Raw genomic sequence first — 17,414 nt, forward strand, 5'->3', positions numbered from 1 at the left:
CTTGCATATCAAAGCGTTTTTCTAATCTGAAAATGTCGTATATTGAGTAACAATTTCAAAATAAAATAACAAATACAGCAAATGTACTGACGTTTTGGGGGATTTCGTAACTTGGATCATGTTTTCGTATAGTGGAACAGTCATTTGTATATCAAAGCGTTTTGTAACCTGAACATTTTGTATGTTGAAGCAACAATTTCAAAATAAAATAACAGATGCAGCAAATGTACTGACGTTTTGGGGGATTTCGTAACTTGGATCATGTTTTCGTATAAGAGAACAGTCATTTGCATATCAAAACGCTTTGTAACCTGAAAATTTCATGTCAAAGCAACAATTTCAAAATAAAATAACAGATACAGCAAATATACTGACGTTTTGAGGGATTTCCTAACTTGGATCATGTTTTTGTATAACAGAAAAGTCATTTGTATATCAAAGCATTTTGTAACCTGAAAATTTTGTATGTTGAAGCAACAATTTCAAAATAAAATAACAGATGCAACAAATGTACTGACGTTTTTGAGTGATTTCATAACTTGGATTATGTTTATTATAACGGAACAGTCATTTGTATATCAAAGCGCTTTGTAACCTGAAAATTTCATATGTTGAAGCAACAATTTCAAAATAAAACAACAGACAGCAAACACACTAACGTTTTGGGAGATTTAGTAACTTGGATCATGCTTTCGTATAATGGAACAGTCATTTGTATATCAAAGCATTTTGTTACCAGAAAATTTAGTCTGTTGACGCAACAGTTTCAAAATAAAATAAGGCAAAGCATTTTGTAACCTGAAAATTTCATATTTTGAAGCAACAATTTCAAAATAAACTACCAGACACAGCAAATGTACTGACATTTTCCGTGAATTTCGTATCTTGGATCATGTTTTCGTATAATTAAACAGTCATTTGCATATCAAAGCATTTTGTAACCTGAAAATGTCATATGTTGAAACATTTGTAAGTAGAGGTACCACTATACATATACAGAATCAAGATGCAAACACACACACTGGGTAGGAAACAACATTTTACTTCGTACTACATATTAGAACCAGTAAAAATAAAGCGTACCCGACTGAGCCGTTATCTTCATTTTAATAGGCTTCGTTTTCTGGCTGCATTCTAATGAGAGAGCCAACGAGACGGGCGGGGGTGCCGTGGATTGATTGTGTAACGGCTCTTATGTAACACATTGTGCACGCCGTTTTCCCTCTCCAAGACACACATACAGATTTGCTAGCGTCGCTTTAAAAAAATATCATACCCTCATTATAGCCGCCTGTCTAATAATTGTATGATGAGGGTTTAAGTTGTTTTGGGGGGGTTACGGACCCCTGGCTTGCCTTAGATTAAAACCTGACCATTAAGTAGCATTGAAGAGGCTTTGCTGGGTAATTAAAGTCGATAAAATGTTATTGCTTTTACCCTCTTTGCACTTTGCAATGGTTGGGGATGAAATGTCGTGAATATTGGCTGGACATTGCAAAAAAAAAATGGCTAAATGCTAAAAAGGGGGGAAAGACTTTGTAGATTTGGTTATTGTGTTTGTTAGGGTTTATATTAGATAAGAAGTGCTTGTTAAAAATGAACAGGAAAATCAATTCCAGTCTTGTCTATTTATTGTGGTTGCTGTAATAAGTCGTTAAATGGCTGTTAAATTAGTCAATAAGTATTTTTGGAGTATTTTAGATATTATTTGGGTATCATGTTGCGATATAAAATGTTCAAAATTGCTTCTTTGAGACTTTTAATAGTAAATATTGTCTCATTTTTTTGTGAAGTTGAAGTTACAAAGCAAAACATTGTTTGGTGTACAGTGGTACCTCGACATATGAGCAATTTGAGATAGGAGTAAAATTTTGAGCAGATTTATCTTGAGATAGGAGTACAATTTTGAGCAGATATCTTGAGATATGAGTAAAATTTTGAGCAGATATTTATCTTGGGATACGAGTAAAATTTTGAGCAGATATTTATCTTGAGGTACGAGTAGAAATTTTAGCAGATATTTATCTTGAGATACGAGTAAAATTTTGAGCAGATATTTATCTTGAGATACGAGTAAAATGTTGAGCAGATATTTATCTTGAGATAGGAGTAAAATAATTTGCAGATATTTATCTTGAGATACGAGTAAAATTTTGAGCAGATATTTATCTTGAGGTACAAGTAGAAATTTTTAGCAGATATTTATCTTGAGATACGAGTAAAATTTTGAGCAAATATTTATCTTGAGATACGAGTAGAATTTTGAGCTAAAATTTATCTTGAGATAGGAGTAAAATGTTGAGCATATATTTATCTTGAGATAGGAGGAAACTAATTTGCAGATATTTATCTTGAGATACGAGTAAAATTTTGAGCAGATATTTATCTTGAGGTACAAGTAGAAATTTTAAGCAGATATTTATCTTGAGATACGAGTAAAATTTTGAGCAAATATTTATCTTGAGATATGAGTAGAATTTTGAGCAGTTATTTATCTTGAGATAGGAGTAAAATAATTTGCAGATATTTATCTTGAGATACGAGTGAAATTTTGAGTAAATATTTATCTTGAGATACGAGACAAATTAGTCAATGCTAATGGCGTATATACTACATCTCGTTGGCAAGTGGTCGTACAGCATCTTATTGTGAGGACATTTGTGTGCATCATTTTCGGAATATTTTAAAGGGAATACAAAAGCAAACAACCCTCGATAGGTTACATCTAATAGTCAGGGTGGAGGCGGGGCCAATAGAGCCAACCCGGGAGAATAAAAGGAATAAAAATGTAAAACAAAATTAGCATTAAGTTTAGTGTAAGGTTAAATTGAACTTATTTTTGAGTGTATACTTCGTAATCCAAGTTCATTTTTTTTTTGTTATGTTACGAGTGTGCTGCCATGCAAAAAGTCTCTCCCTCTCTCTCTCTCTTTCTCCTCTGCGAAATCTGTATAATTTTAGTACTATTAAACACATTTTAGTTCTATTATACCACTAGTTATTTATTACTTTGTTAATAAATACCAAATTAGAACAAATAAAAATGTTTTGCCCAATCCAATATCCTGTTTTGGGTGATTTTTCAGAGAATTGAAACAAATTAATTAATTTTTAGTTCATTTCTATGGGAAACGTTCATTTGAGTAACGAGAAATCGACATACAAACTCAGTCTCGGAAAGCTCGTATCTCGAGGTACCACTGTAATGCAATTTGCATTGAATAACAATTAAACATAGTTATATTTAGTTATTTTTTCCCACACATTATAACAGTAAATAATCCTGACCTACATATGAGCCAATTATTCAACTCCAAATACAAAATAATTGGCAATTAATGGACTATCAATGTAATTGACAACCCAAAAAAATAGCATGATAAAATACATTAACTCTGTATCGAGTTATTTACTACACGGGTATAAAAATGTCATATTTTAAGTATAAAAAGTCAGGCTCACATCTCATAGTTGTGGAATTATGAGTAAGTGGCCTTCACACAGAATGTCTCCTCAGTTTTCTCTTCCAGGTTGTTCACATAGACCAGAATCTCCACGGATCCGGCACTCAAGCTTGGGGCAAAACGCAATCCGATGCTGTAAGTACCCCCGCCTTCAACCTGAAACCAGAACACAAAAAAAACGATTAAAAAATTGTATCTTTGCGAAGGGGAAATAATTCATGCTATGATTGTTATCTTTACTTAAGAAATAGACTAGGTTGTAATGTCAGAGTTGGATTAATCGACAAACTGTACAATTTGATAGTGTTTGTTAATTATTCAGACATGGTTGAACCTTAAAATCACCGAAATTATTTTTATTTGGGGATTTTGTAGAGCAGGGGGTGTCAGACTCGGGTTGGTTCGCGGGGTGCTTTAACGTCAACATGATTTTATGTGGGCTGGAACATTTTAGATATAATATTTAGATTTTGTTTTTTTTATAAATGGATTAAAAGAACTGGATTAAAAGCTTTGAATATTCCATTTTTATAGATCTAAAACAATGTTTATTTTAGCTTTTTTTTAAATATATTTTTACAAAATGATTTTTCAACTAAAAACACAGAAAAATATTGATTAAAAATTTGAATTATTGATTTAAAAGAGGGGAAAAAACAGGAAATTTAAAACAAGAACTGGATTAAAAGTCCTAAATATTCAATTTTTTTATTAATCTAAAACAATGTTTATTTTAGCTTTTTTTAAATATATTTTTAGATTTTACAAAATGATTTTTGACCTAAAAACAGAAAAAATGATAAAAAATATACAATTATCGATTTAAAAGCGGGAAAATCATGAAATGTACTATACATCTATACTCTTCATTTTTATTTGATCCTAAAACATAAAGTCGGCACTCATCATTAACTTTCCTGGGCTGTAAAACACAAAAAAACAAATAATAGTGGACGCTACTCCCACTGGCTTCCGCGTGACGGCGCCATCTTGGGGAAAAAACATATTTGGACAACGTCGGCGGGCCGGATTAAAAAGCCGTAGTTTGCCCATGTCTGGTATATATTATTCCATGATAACAATATGTAAGTATTATGACAACTTCACTCAAAAAAACCAAACTCAATACACTCATTACAGAAGAAAATGATTAGAAAAGCCCATTTGAGTCGCCCACAAGTGGAGGAGTCATTGTCGGTATTGCAAGCCTCTTGATGAGGTGTAATAAAAGGGATAAACAAATGACAAAATCTATTAGGGATAAAAAACCAGTGCAGTGCGGTGGGAGTCTTTTTTTCCCACATAAACTATTAAAGAGTAATGCCACTTCATTCCAGGACCACACTGCTTCAATTAGCCTGAGGGGGAGGAAGGTGGGTCTTTTGTTTTATCCCGCGTTGTTAGTAATGCTCCAGGTGTCGGATAAAGCATTAAGCCTGCCAGCAGTATTTAGCAATTGAGGGGCTTTGCTTTACTTCCTTTTTTTTCATGGGACTTGCTTTAATGAAAAACATTTTCAGGAGTAGAGATCAATACTGCCGAGTAGTTGGGAATATCAATCCTCCAAATGGACCCATTTATTTGTCACAAAGTATCATAGCGAATAGAACAAGATTCATTGAATTACTGGTGAAAAATAAACTGTACAAATTACCGTATTTTCACGACTATAAGGCGCACTTAAAAGTCTTACATTTTCTCCAAAATAGACAGTGCGCCTTATAATACAGTGCGCCTTATATATGGAAAAAACAGAAAATCAAAAACAGAAAATCAAAAATGAAAAACCACCACTGTCGGATATTAAAAAAACACAAACGCCTGAACTGAAACAATCCTGTTAAATATGCAGATGCCATCTTAGTTTACAACATCTTCCATCATATAGCTCCTCCCCCAATGCAAGATTTTATCCCAAAAAATCCAAAACATGAACAATGGCTGGCTCTAGAGGTGACTGTGTAGTGAGTGCTTCATACCTGGAAGTCAATAGCAATTACCGTATTTTCACGACTATAAGGCGCACTTAAAAGTCTTAAATTTTCTCCAAAATAGACATTGCGCCTTATAATACAGTGCGCCTTATAATACAGTGCGCCTTATAATACAGTGCACCTTATAATACAGTGTGCCTTATAATACAGTGCACCTTATAATACAGTGCGCCTTATAATAGAGTGCGCCTTATAATACAGTGCGCCTTATAATACAGTGTGTCTTATAATACAGTGCGCCTTATATATGGAAAAAATGTCATTCATTGAGGGTGCGCCTTATAATGCGGTGCACCTTATAGTCGTGAAAATACGGTACATCACATTACATGTTTGGAAAGTCAGTACATTGAAAATATGGGCTAGTATGTTGATTTACTCATAACCCGAATGGACATTTCCCATAGAAATAAACTAAAAACAAAAGACTAGTTTGCACGGCAAGGCGCTTATAACATAACATAAACAAATTGAAATGAACTTTATCAAAATTGAACTTTATCAAATAAAATTCACCCATAAAAATAAACAAAATACAAATTATTTTTAGTGTTTTTTGGTTCTTTTTAGGAATTTGGAATCTTGGAATCACGGAAGTACGAAAATATATTTTTAGTATTTCAGATTTACAAAAAATAGTAACAAAAATATTTGCCTACGTAATTCTATGCGATTTTCCCACATAAAAAAACATACGGTGAAAATTGTCACAAAAATAAAATAAAAAACCTGATCAGTCGATTATGCTTACTATGTTACCTTTATTAAGTCATTGCAAATGTATTGATTTTTTTTAAATGAAAAAACTTCATGTACATTAGTACTTACAGCCTTTTGTAGCCTTTTGTGGATAAACTTTCCACAGTTCTTTTGTTGTCTTGCCTGCATTGTCGTATTATTATTCTGAAATCCTGATCATGTTATCAACCAAAATATCTCTCTACATTGTAGTATTCATTTTTGTTGTTGTACTTCCACCAGATTTGTTTTCAGGCATTCCTGTCTCAAAGCCAGAGACAATTGCTTTGGCTTCATGCTTTATTTGTAATCTAACATGCAATGTGACCAGTAAAACCTTATCTAAACAGGTGTATGCCTTTCATAATAATTTCCAATCTACTGAATTGACTACAGCTGGACATCAATAAAGCTGCCAGAATCTCGCAAGAAAACACTCAGTTCAATTTTAAACTACATGGCAAAGGTCTTCACAGCTGATGTAACATCTGTTTTGATTGGTTGCAATTGTTTGATCTCTGTTAACCTTATCCAGATAAAATTGATTTGTTTATTAAAGTCATTTTGGACCAAAAATACAATAAAAAATGTCACAAAAATAAACAAAGATAAAATAATTCACATTGACATCATGAGATGTAGATTTTTCTATCCTCAGAGTAGCATTTTCAAACATTATTTTGGATCAGCACAGATTAATTAATTGTGGAAATATAGGTAGGAGTTAGCCAGGAAGGGGCGGAGTTATGTAAATTCGAATGAGTGAGTGAGTGAATGAGTAAGTGAATGAGTGAATGAGTGAGTGAATGAGTGAGTGAATGAGTGAGTGAATGAGTGAGTGCATGAGTGAGTGAATGAGTGAGTGAATGAGTGAGTGAATGAGTGAATGAGTGAGTGAGTGTGAATGAGTGAGTGTGAATGAGTGAGTGTGAATGAGTGAGTGAATGAGTGAGTGAATGAGTGAATGAGTGAGTGAATGAGTGAGTGAATGAGTGAGTGAATGAGTGAGTGAATGAGTGAGTGAATGAGTGAGTGAATGAGTGAGTGAGTGAGTAAATGAGTGAGTGAATGAGTGAGTGAATGAGTGAGTGAATGGATAAATGGATTAATGGATAAATGGATAAATGGATGAATGGATAAATAGATAAATGGATAAATGGATAAATGGATAAATGGATGAATGGATAAATAGAGAAATAGACGAATAGATGAATGGATGAATGGATAAATGGATAAATAGAGAAATAGACGAATAGATGAATGGATAAATGGATAAATAGATGAATAAATACATAAATAAATGAATAAATACTTTACTAATAGGGCATTAAAACTCGATTTTTATTGCATGGTTGGCTCACCTTGAATTTATTCTCTTTGAATTGAAGCAAATCCGGACGGTCGGAATGGAGAAGAAAAGTACGACTGCTGGTGTAAGGGTTGGTGTAAGTGATTTTTTTGGAGGTCCCGCGGCTCTCGTTGACTGGAACACAAACCTCAAACGCCTGCACACAAACACACACACACACACACACACACACACACACACACACACACACACACACACACACACACACACACACACACACACACACACACACACACACACACACACACACACACACACACACACACACACACACACACACACACACACACACACACACACACACACACACACACACACACACACACATACCTATAAACATCAATTTTACAGAACAGTCCAACATTTCTGCTCAAAGACCCAGAAAATAACATCTCATGTAAACAAAATCCTTTTGCAACATCTTCTGTATTATTTATTTTTAATCATGTTCTGCCAAATTCTTGCATTTTTTTTACGTGGTTTGCGTGGTTGGGCCATTTATGAATATTTAAATGTAAAACATGGCAGCCATATAAAAGCAACATTGCATCAGCTGTATAAAATGGGATGGAATCAGCAGCTGGCGAGGTCAATATGTGAAATTGAAGAAGGCGTGGGTGCTTTTTTAGACGGAAAAACTAACAAAAGAGACAGTGTCTGCTTATCTGTCTGTCAGAATGTTCCTTGAATGTGTTCACCTTGGACAGCACAGGCCGCAGGACATTGAGACATATTAGCCAAGCGGTGACTAACTGTCTCTGCTCAACATCCACGGCATTCACGTACAGGAAACGATTGCCCGGTTGCCATGGTTGGACCATCAGTTGGAGCTCTTGTAATCCTGCGGACGGCAACATGAAAACACCTCCAGGGTTGATCTGTCAGGAGAGTCAGACAAAAAACTTATTTGGAAAGGTTAATATTAAAATAGAGGGATGTCATGGTAAAAGTGACTTTTAAAATGGATGTTTTTTTTCTTTGTATTTTAACAAAAGGGTGTCAGAGTCGGGTTGGTTCGCGGGAAGCTTTAATGTCAATTTGATTTCATTTGGGCCGGATCATTTTAGATATAATATTTAGATTTTTTTATATATGGATTAAATGAACTGGATTAAAGGGCTTGAATATCCATTTTTTATAAATCTAAAACAATGTTTATTTCAGTTTTTTTCAATAGATTTTTCGATTTTACAAAATGATTTTTGAACTAAAAACAGAAAAAATGATTAAAAAATTACAATTATTGATTAAAAAGGGGGAAAATCTGAAGATTTAATATCCATATATCTATATCTGTGTCTCTGTCTCTGTCTGTCTATGTCTGTCTATGTCTGTCTATGTCTATGTCTATATCTATATGTATATATCTATATCTATATGTATATATCTATATCTATATGTATATATCTATATCAATATGTATATATCAATATGTATATATCTATATGTATATATCTATATGTATATATCTATATGTATATATCTATATGTATATATCTATATGTATATATCTATATCTATATGTATATGTCTATATGTATATGTCTATATGTATATGTCTATATGTATATGTCTATATGTATATGTCTATATGTATATGTCTATATGTATATGTCTATATGTATATGTCTATATGTATATGTCTATATGTATATCTATATCTATATCTAGATCTATATCTATATCTATATCTATATCTATATCTATATCTATATCTAGATCTAGATCTAGATCTAGATCTAGATCTAGATCTAGATCTAGATCTAGATCTAGATCTAGATCTAGATCTATATCTATATCTATATATCTATATATCTATATATCTATATATCTATGTCTATATATCTATATCTATAGTCTTTATTTTAATTTGATCCTAAAACAGAAAGTCGCCACTCATGATTTAATTTCTCAGGCTGCACAAAATGATGCGACGGGCCAGATTTGGCCCCCAGGCCGCAACTTTGAAACATGTCCTAAAATATAGGTTCGTACACAACTACCGATGTAAAAATCACAGTCATACCCAATCCTTTATCATTCCTTGTTAAAATCATTGTTTGACTGGTCATTCAGCACCATGGACAGTGGTCACATCTGTTCAATATCTGCATTCCCATTTCACCCTTTTTTATTATATAAATATAGCGCATCAGCAAGCAATGTACCCATACTGCGACATCTACATAATCTTGAATTGAGCACATTGGGGTACCCCATCCACTTTGGAGAAAGTTTTAGACTTTTAAGTGCACACTATGTGAGTAAATATGTGCCATGTTGGATTTGTGCAGTTTTTAATCACTTAATAAGGAGAATTTCAATCATTAATAAGTAAAGCAATTGGCCAAGGTTGCCAGGTATGCTAAACCAAATGAAGGGTTAATAATGAAGTGCAGAAAACGAAAGAAAGAAGGCAGAATGTGAGAAAGAGAATTACTGCACAAGCATTTTAACCCCACCCCATCAAATGTGTTGAAAAAAGCTAGACTATTCTCTGGCGGTGAGGTTTATCCTGTTTTATAAGACTCCTCCGATACGTTCCGCAGCGACTCAACCTGCTGAGAGTCACATCAAAGCAGCCGCTGTGATGCATATGCTGGAATCTTTTAAAAATACATCTGTCGCCTTTTTTTCCTTTTTTTTTTCCTTCAAGGCCGTACCCTATTTCTTCAAGAAAGAAGAGTCTCTGTATCACTACAGTATGAACGCATGATGATTCAATCACATGCATTTATTTTTAACAAGCGATTTGCATTCATTGGCATTGGAGAGAGACAGAAAATAAGCTTCTAGATGAGTTTGATTTGTAAACATCCGCCATTTTTTAATAGTGTTTACATCACATTTTTTTAAGCTAAAATGTGGGTCTATAGAATTGATTTTTACAAAAAGTCGCATTTGAAATCCCAACAAGATTAAAAAATTAATATGTTAAACAAAATACAAGAGAGGCCCCGGACGTTTGGTCGCCCGGGACGTTTGGTTCCAGGACATTTGGTCGCCAGGATGTTTTGTCGCCCGGATGGTTGGTCGCCCGGACGTTTGGTCGCCCCGGATGTTTGGTCGCCCCGGACGTTTGGTCGCCCCGGACGTTTGGTCGCCCCGGACGTTTGGTCGCCCGGACGTTTGGTCGCCCAGACATTTGATATAATATTTAGATTTTTTTTTTGGAAATGGATTAAAAGAACTGAATTAAAATCCGTGAATATTCAGTTTTTATAAGTCTAAAATGTCTACAATGTTTATTTTAGCTTTTTTAATATATTATTTGAAATTTTACAAAATTAATTAATTTAACTAAAAACAGAAAAAAATGATTTAAAAAATGACAATTATTGATTTAAAAGGGGAAAAATCAGGAATATTAATATACATCTATACTCTTCATTTTAATTTGATCCTAAAACAGAAAGTCGGCACTCATAATTTACTTTCCCGGGCCACACAAAATGATGCAGCGGGCCAGATTTGGCCCCCGCGCCACCACTTTGACACATTTTGGCCTAGCCAATACAAACAATGAAAAATGCAGTAAAGAACACTACAAAATTACTCCAAATAAGAATATGTGCATTAACTTTGGCATGAAGAATTTAACATCATCCACTTCATTTATCCATAATTGTACCAATATGTGTATGATAAAAAAAGAGACCCAAGACAGACAGAAGCAAGATTGGCAGAGTAAGGAACCGTCGTCTATTAATGAGCAGCTGCTGTCCAAAAGTGCAGCAACGCATGCCAGTTTTTTTACACGACGCTTCACGGTTCACACTCTCCATCTGCCTTAAAAAATATTTTCGAGCGAGACCACCCGCTTAATGAGAACAGGTACACCGTCTACTCGAAGCCTGGCGGGCTTTTGGCACATTAACGCAGACATGAGACACTTCAGGAAAAACTAGGTAAACAGACACAGGTCGCAATGGAAATAAACACATCCAAGATGGAGGAAAAAAAGACATTTCCTATAGTGGAACTTGTATATGGAAAAATATCGACAAAAAGGGGATCAAACTGGTTCGTGGGCTATATTGAGGGCCAAATAAATCTAATTTTTGGCCCAAAAAGTGGACTTACCTGCCAGCACTAACGGAGTGAGACGTTTGATTCGTTTGGACTGGGAGGAGCTAATTAATTTTTTTGATAATTTCTGGGATGTTTATTGATCGTTAGTTGGTTGCTGCTTAATTGGGGAAATTTCCTGGTGACTTACTGTTGATTTTGAGGAATTTCCAGGTTTTCTATTAACTCATTGGCTGTAATTGAGGCTGCAAATGCGCTATTTTGACAGCAGGGGGCGGATAAATGCTAGCTACTAGCTAGCTACTATTTGCGAATGAATTGTGGCCTGCATATCGACATCAACACAGCTTTACGAAGCATGGAAGACAGCGTTGGAATAGTTACACTAGCTACTAGCTAGCTACTATTTGTGAATGGATTGTGGCGGCCTGGATAAACGTATAAAACTCGTTTTCGATGACTCATTTGGAAAATTGTTCAATTTGGACACAGAAAATGAGGACTTTGATAGATTTGTGGGTGATGATGACGTGTGTACATTGTAAAATGGCTAAATAATGTACAATCAAACTCAGTTTTGCTTTTGTTGCCTTTTTAAAAACGTGTTTTAGCGTGTGTCTGTATGTTTAAGCTGGTGTCTTTAAAAACGGTACGTCTTTTTTCGTGTCAAATGCAGAAATAGCACTCGTTACTGACACTGCGTCTTAAAATGCGATGCGCCATATAGTCGTGAAAATACGGTTCATGAGCTACGACGGGCCGGATCAAACCCTTATAGCGGGCCACATCAGGCCCGCGGGCTGCATGTTCCATTTCTTCTGTGTTTTTAGTTCAAAAATCATTTTGTAAAATCTAAAAATATATTTAAAAAATCTAAAATAAACATTGCTTTAGATCTAGAAAAAAAAACTGAATATTCAGCCATTTTAATCCACTTCTTTTAATCCATTTATTAAAAAAAAAAATCTAAATATTATATTTAAAATAGTCCAGCCCACATGAAATCAAGTTGACATTAAAGCGACCCGCGAACCAACCCGAGTTTGACACCCTTACTCTAGTCCAGGGGTGTCAAACATGCGGCCCACGGGCCGAATCCGGCCCGTCTGGTGGTTTGGTACGGCCCGGGGAAGAAAGCCGCATTGTATAAAAAAAAACTGAAACTGTGTAGTTCTTGTATTATCCGCTAGGGGCATAGTGTTTTAGTACGTGCAGACAACATGAATTGACATTTATTTATGTTCTTATGATATTCTCTTGTTCATAATATATTGTTCATAATATATTGTTCATAATGTAAAAGGAAATTCTTTAAATAAACATTTTGATAATTTACTCATTATTTACACTAATTAATAGTATTAGTGACTAATAGAAAGGAAAAAAGTGGGCTTATTGTTAGTTCTATGTAATTTTGCAATAAGTTTACTGGTCCGGCCCACTTGATCTCAAATTAAACTGTATTCGGCCCGCAGACCAAAACCAGTTTGACACCCTTACTCTAGTCCATACATTTCCAAACTAGCGCCATACCTCAATTTCCCGTGGATGCGATGCGAAACACTTGACTTTCCTAGCCCCCTGCCTCCCCCTCAGCATGAGTGATTGACAAGTCCTCTGGCCAGTGATACAGCTGACATCCACCCGCTCCGTGAAATGTACGTAAATCTGCCAAATCTGCGAGGGGGCAGCCATCCACTTATCTCTGTGGATAGGAAAGGAGTAGAAAAACTCATCAGGGAAAATTACGGTTAAAATAAAGCATCCCCGACGCCCCCAGCTCTTTGGAGACATCAAAAGGGCAAAGATGGGGGCGCTTGCATTTTAAATGATCAGCCAATACCATCATCATCATCATCATCATCATCATCATCATTATTATTATCTTTCTCCCACTACTGAGACAAAGGGAATTTTAAGTCTCAGAGGCTGTGAGAGTGATGAGTGGGAGGTGATGTAGTCACATACTCGGCACTATATTCCGTGACTGCAGAACTTAAAGAGCAATTGGAGACATTTGGAAGACGTTCTATGTCATTCAGAAATCTGGACCGCCAAATCATTTTTTGTGGCCCGGGAAAGTTAATTATAAGATCTGACTTTTTGTTTTAGGATCAAATTAAAATGGAGAGTATAGATGTATATTAATATTCATGATTTTTCCCCTTTTGAATGCAAAATGTAATTTTTAAATAATTTATGTGTTTTAGTTCAAAAATCATTTTGTAAAATCTAAAAATATTTAAAAAAAGCTAAATTAATCTGTAATAATCTGTTTTAGAATCAAATTGAAATGAAGTATAGTTGTATATTAAATTTCCTGATGTTCCCCCTTTTAAATCAATATTTGTAATTTTTAATAAATTTTTCAGTGTTTTTAGTTAAAATTTGTTTTGTAAAATCTACAAATAAATAAAAAAGGCTAAAATAAACTTTATTATAGGATCAAATTAAAATGAAGAGTATAGTTGTATAATACATTTCTTGATTTTTCCTCCCTTTTAAATCAATAATTGTCATTTTTAATCAATTTTTTTCTGTTTTTAGTTCAAAATTCATTTTGTAAAATCGAAATACATTAAAAAAAAGCTAAAATAAACTTTTTGTTTTCGAATCAAATTAAAATGAAGAGTATAGTTGTATATTACATTTCCCAATTTTCCCCCTTTTAAATCAATAATTGTAATTTTTTAATCATTTTTTCTGTGTTTTTAGTTCAAAAATCATTTTGTAAAATCTAAAAATATATATAAAAAAAAGCTAAAATAAACATTGTTTTAGATCTGTAAAAAAGTGAATATTTGGGGATTTTAATCCAGTTCTTTTTTTCCATTAATAAAACTATTCACACTCATACTTAACAAAGATCCATATAATTAAAACAATTGAATAAATAAGTCCCAAAATAGGATTTTTTTCGTCTTTGATAACCGGAAATATGTAGATAAAAACATTTTAAAACATGTAGAAATAACAATATAACAAAAATTATTTTGGCACCTTGTCAACAATGTCTCTAAACAATTTAGTGAATATCAAAATATTTGCCAATTAAATAACACACAAAACAACAAAAAATAACATAAAACTCAAAAGAAAAAACTCACAGAAATCCTTGAAAAAAAATCATAAATACTTCTATAACCACAGCTCAAAAATAACAAATAGTACTTCAATATGAAAAGGCAACTCTAAATTATTTCAAATACATTAAACAATGATTAAAGCGACACTATAACAATACTTACATGAAAACCATTATAAAGAACATTTTGATGTTGGGACTTGGACCTCCGGCTATTTTTAAGAGCAAATCCTGCGGTTCTCCTGGCACCTGGTGAGAGTAAAATTAATAAAAATGTAAATAAGTGGGCAAAAAATGATTACAGAGAAACTAAGACAACACATTTACATGTTAAAAGAATTAGAAATGAACCCTTTTGTACCTCAAAAGAGCTCCTCAACTTGTGACAAAGAATACTAGAATTGCACCCTATGAAGCTATTTTTTTTAAAGAATTAATCCCTTCTTACATGGTCTGAGACTTTTTTTACTGGATATTGTGTAAAGGAAGAAAGAATTTCTCACCGGCATGCGGGTTTGACAGACGTTTGGGTCACTGCAACGTGTAGAAATGCGAGTTTTGGCTTCGGTATCTCCAAGTGCTACAAAAGGGTTGAAAAATGTGATAAAACATTGGTTGGAATCATTGTGATGACTTTATAGTCTTTTTTAGATGGCAATATTACTGTATTTTCTCGCATATAAGCCGAATTTGGCTGGTTAGGAGTTGTGTTATACGTCAACAACCGTATTTTCACGACAATAAGGCGCACCGCATTATAAGGTGGACCCTCAATGTATTAAATTTTTTCCATATATAAGGGGCACTGTATTATAAGGCGCACTGTATTATAAGGCGCACTGTATTATAAGGCGCACCGTATTATAAGGCGCACCCTCAATGAATTATTTTTTTTCCATATACATGGCGCACTGTGTTAAAAGGCGCACTGTCTACTTTGGAGAAAATTTAAGACTTTTAAGTGCGCCTTATAGTTGTGAAAATATGGTAATTGTTATTGACTTCCAGGTATGAAGCACTCATTACTTCACAGTCACCTCTAGAGCCAGCCATTGTTGATGTTTTGGATTTCTTTTTGTATAAAATCTTGCAGTGGGGGAGGAGCTATATTATGGAAGATGTTGTAAACTAAGATGGCATCTGCATATTTAACAGTATTGATTCAGTTCAGGCGTTTGTGTTTTTTTAATATCCGACAGTGGTGGTTTTTCGTTTTTGGTTTTCTGTTTTTCTCATATATAAGGCGCACTGGATTATAAGGCGCACTGTCTATTTTGGAGAAAATTTAAGACTTTTAGTGCACCTTATAGTCGTGAAAATATGGTAGGTGGAATTTTATACAATAATGAATCAATATTAAACACACTATACATACACTGATAGTGTTTGAGATTTGTTTCTGTTGTGCCTAATATTGCAGAAAATATGGAAAATAAGGTCACAGTAAAAAAAAACTTGCATTTTTAAGAGACTTATGAGTGTTGAAAAGACACCAATAAATGCAGTGAGTTGTTAAATGAAAAATGAAAATAATTAAGGTGCAGAATAAATGTGTTACCAGAGTGCGTGTGCCAGAATGGTAGCTGGATGGCCTTCTTGAGAAAACAGTGTTCTGGGTGGTAAAGTCGGACTGTTTGATGAACAATGTGAGGTAAAGGTTCCACCATCACTTCACAAATGGCGATTGGATCACCGTTTTCTGCTTCGAATGAAACCTAGATGGAAAAACAAGTCAAGAAAGTGTGTCACAGTTTCTCCTTGGTACTCGGACATTTGGTCACCGGGACATTTGGTCGCCCGGACGTTTGGTCGTCCGGACGTTTGGTCGCCCGGACGTTTGGTCGCCCGGACGTTTGGTCGCCCGGACGTTTGGTCGCCCGGACGTTTGGTCGCCCGGACGTTTGGTCGCCCGGACGTTTGGTCGCCCGGACGTTTGGTCGCCAGGCGTTTGGTCGTCGGGCGTTTGGTCGCCGGGCGTTTGGTCGCCGGACGTTTGGTCACCGGACGTTTGGTCACCGGACGTTTGGTCACCGGACGTTTGGTCACCGGACGTTTAAGCACCGGACGTTTGGTCACCAGACGTTTGGTCACCGGACGCTTGGTCACCAGACGGTTGGTCGCCGGACGCTTGGTCACCGGACGGTTGGTCGCCGGACGTTTGGTCGCCCGGACATTTGGTCACAGGACATTTGGTCATCGGACGTTTGCCACTCCTATGCCTAATCCTAATCATAATTACTAAACGTCCGGGCGACCAAACGTCCGGGGCGACCAAACTTCCGGGCCACCAAAACGTCCGGGGTGACCAAACGTCCGGGGCGACCAAACATGATCAGTCTCCAATTTCCGAATACTCGATCAAATCCAGGACATCCCTACCTTATAATATAATCTCGAAAATTGTCCCAGTTGAATATTGATTTTGAAAGTTTAAATGTCTCATGAGACAAGCTTAAAATAATGCTCAGACATAAAGACAGTAAAGAAAGATTTTAAAAGAACTTCCTATGAAATCTCATGTGGCAGAAATAATTCCGGCTGACAGCCGCAATATGATGCGGCGGCAGAGTAAATTACATCACCAAAAGATTAAAAAAATAGCCTGTAGTCTTATCTCAAGTTCATCCCAAAGAAAAGTACTGTATTGACATTGTTTCTCCCTGCCTCTCATCTTCTTACGTATCATTAACGGTGTGTGAAATGGGAAAGTAACTTCAGCCATACTTAGCGTCCAT

The 17,414-nt window shown here is 35.0% G+C and overlaps 1 protein-coding gene across 2 annotated transcripts in view; it reads right to left on the minus strand.

Annotated features, from left to right (window-relative positions):
* Nucleotides 1-227: 227 nt before the first annotated feature.
* The window catches only part of nphp4 (nephronophthisis 4), a 145,376-nt gene continuing 128,189 nt past the window's right edge, over nucleotides 228-17,414 (minus strand). The window contains exons 19-26 of one of the 2 annotated variants that reach the window (XR_013326965.1): nucleotides 16,238-16,394; nucleotides 15,183-15,259; nucleotides 14,843-14,928; nucleotides 13,128-13,299; nucleotides 8,264-8,443; nucleotides 7,558-7,701; nucleotides 737-3,620; nucleotides 228-452 (exon numbers count right to left, since the gene is read on the minus strand). Coding sequence is in view for 1 of the 2 variants with exons in the window: in XM_077721610.1 (XP_077577736.1) it covers nucleotides 3,480-3,620; nucleotides 7,558-7,701; nucleotides 8,264-8,443; nucleotides 13,128-13,299; nucleotides 14,843-14,928; nucleotides 15,183-15,259; nucleotides 16,238-16,394 (957 nt within the window). In the remaining variant the exon portion in view is untranslated. Of the gene's footprint in view, nucleotides 453-736; nucleotides 3,621-7,557; nucleotides 7,702-8,263; nucleotides 8,444-13,127; nucleotides 13,300-14,842; nucleotides 14,929-15,182; nucleotides 15,260-16,237; nucleotides 16,395-17,414 lie in introns of those variants that run through there. The other variant, XM_077721610.1, reaches the window with a different exon arrangement.

Source organism: Stigmatopora nigra, chromosome 1, assembly GCF_051989575.1.
Source record: "Stigmatopora nigra isolate UIUO_SnigA chromosome 1, RoL_Snig_1.1, whole genome shotgun sequence".
Lineage (NCBI taxonomy): Eukaryota > Metazoa > Chordata > Actinopteri > Syngnathiformes > Syngnathidae > Stigmatopora > Stigmatopora nigra.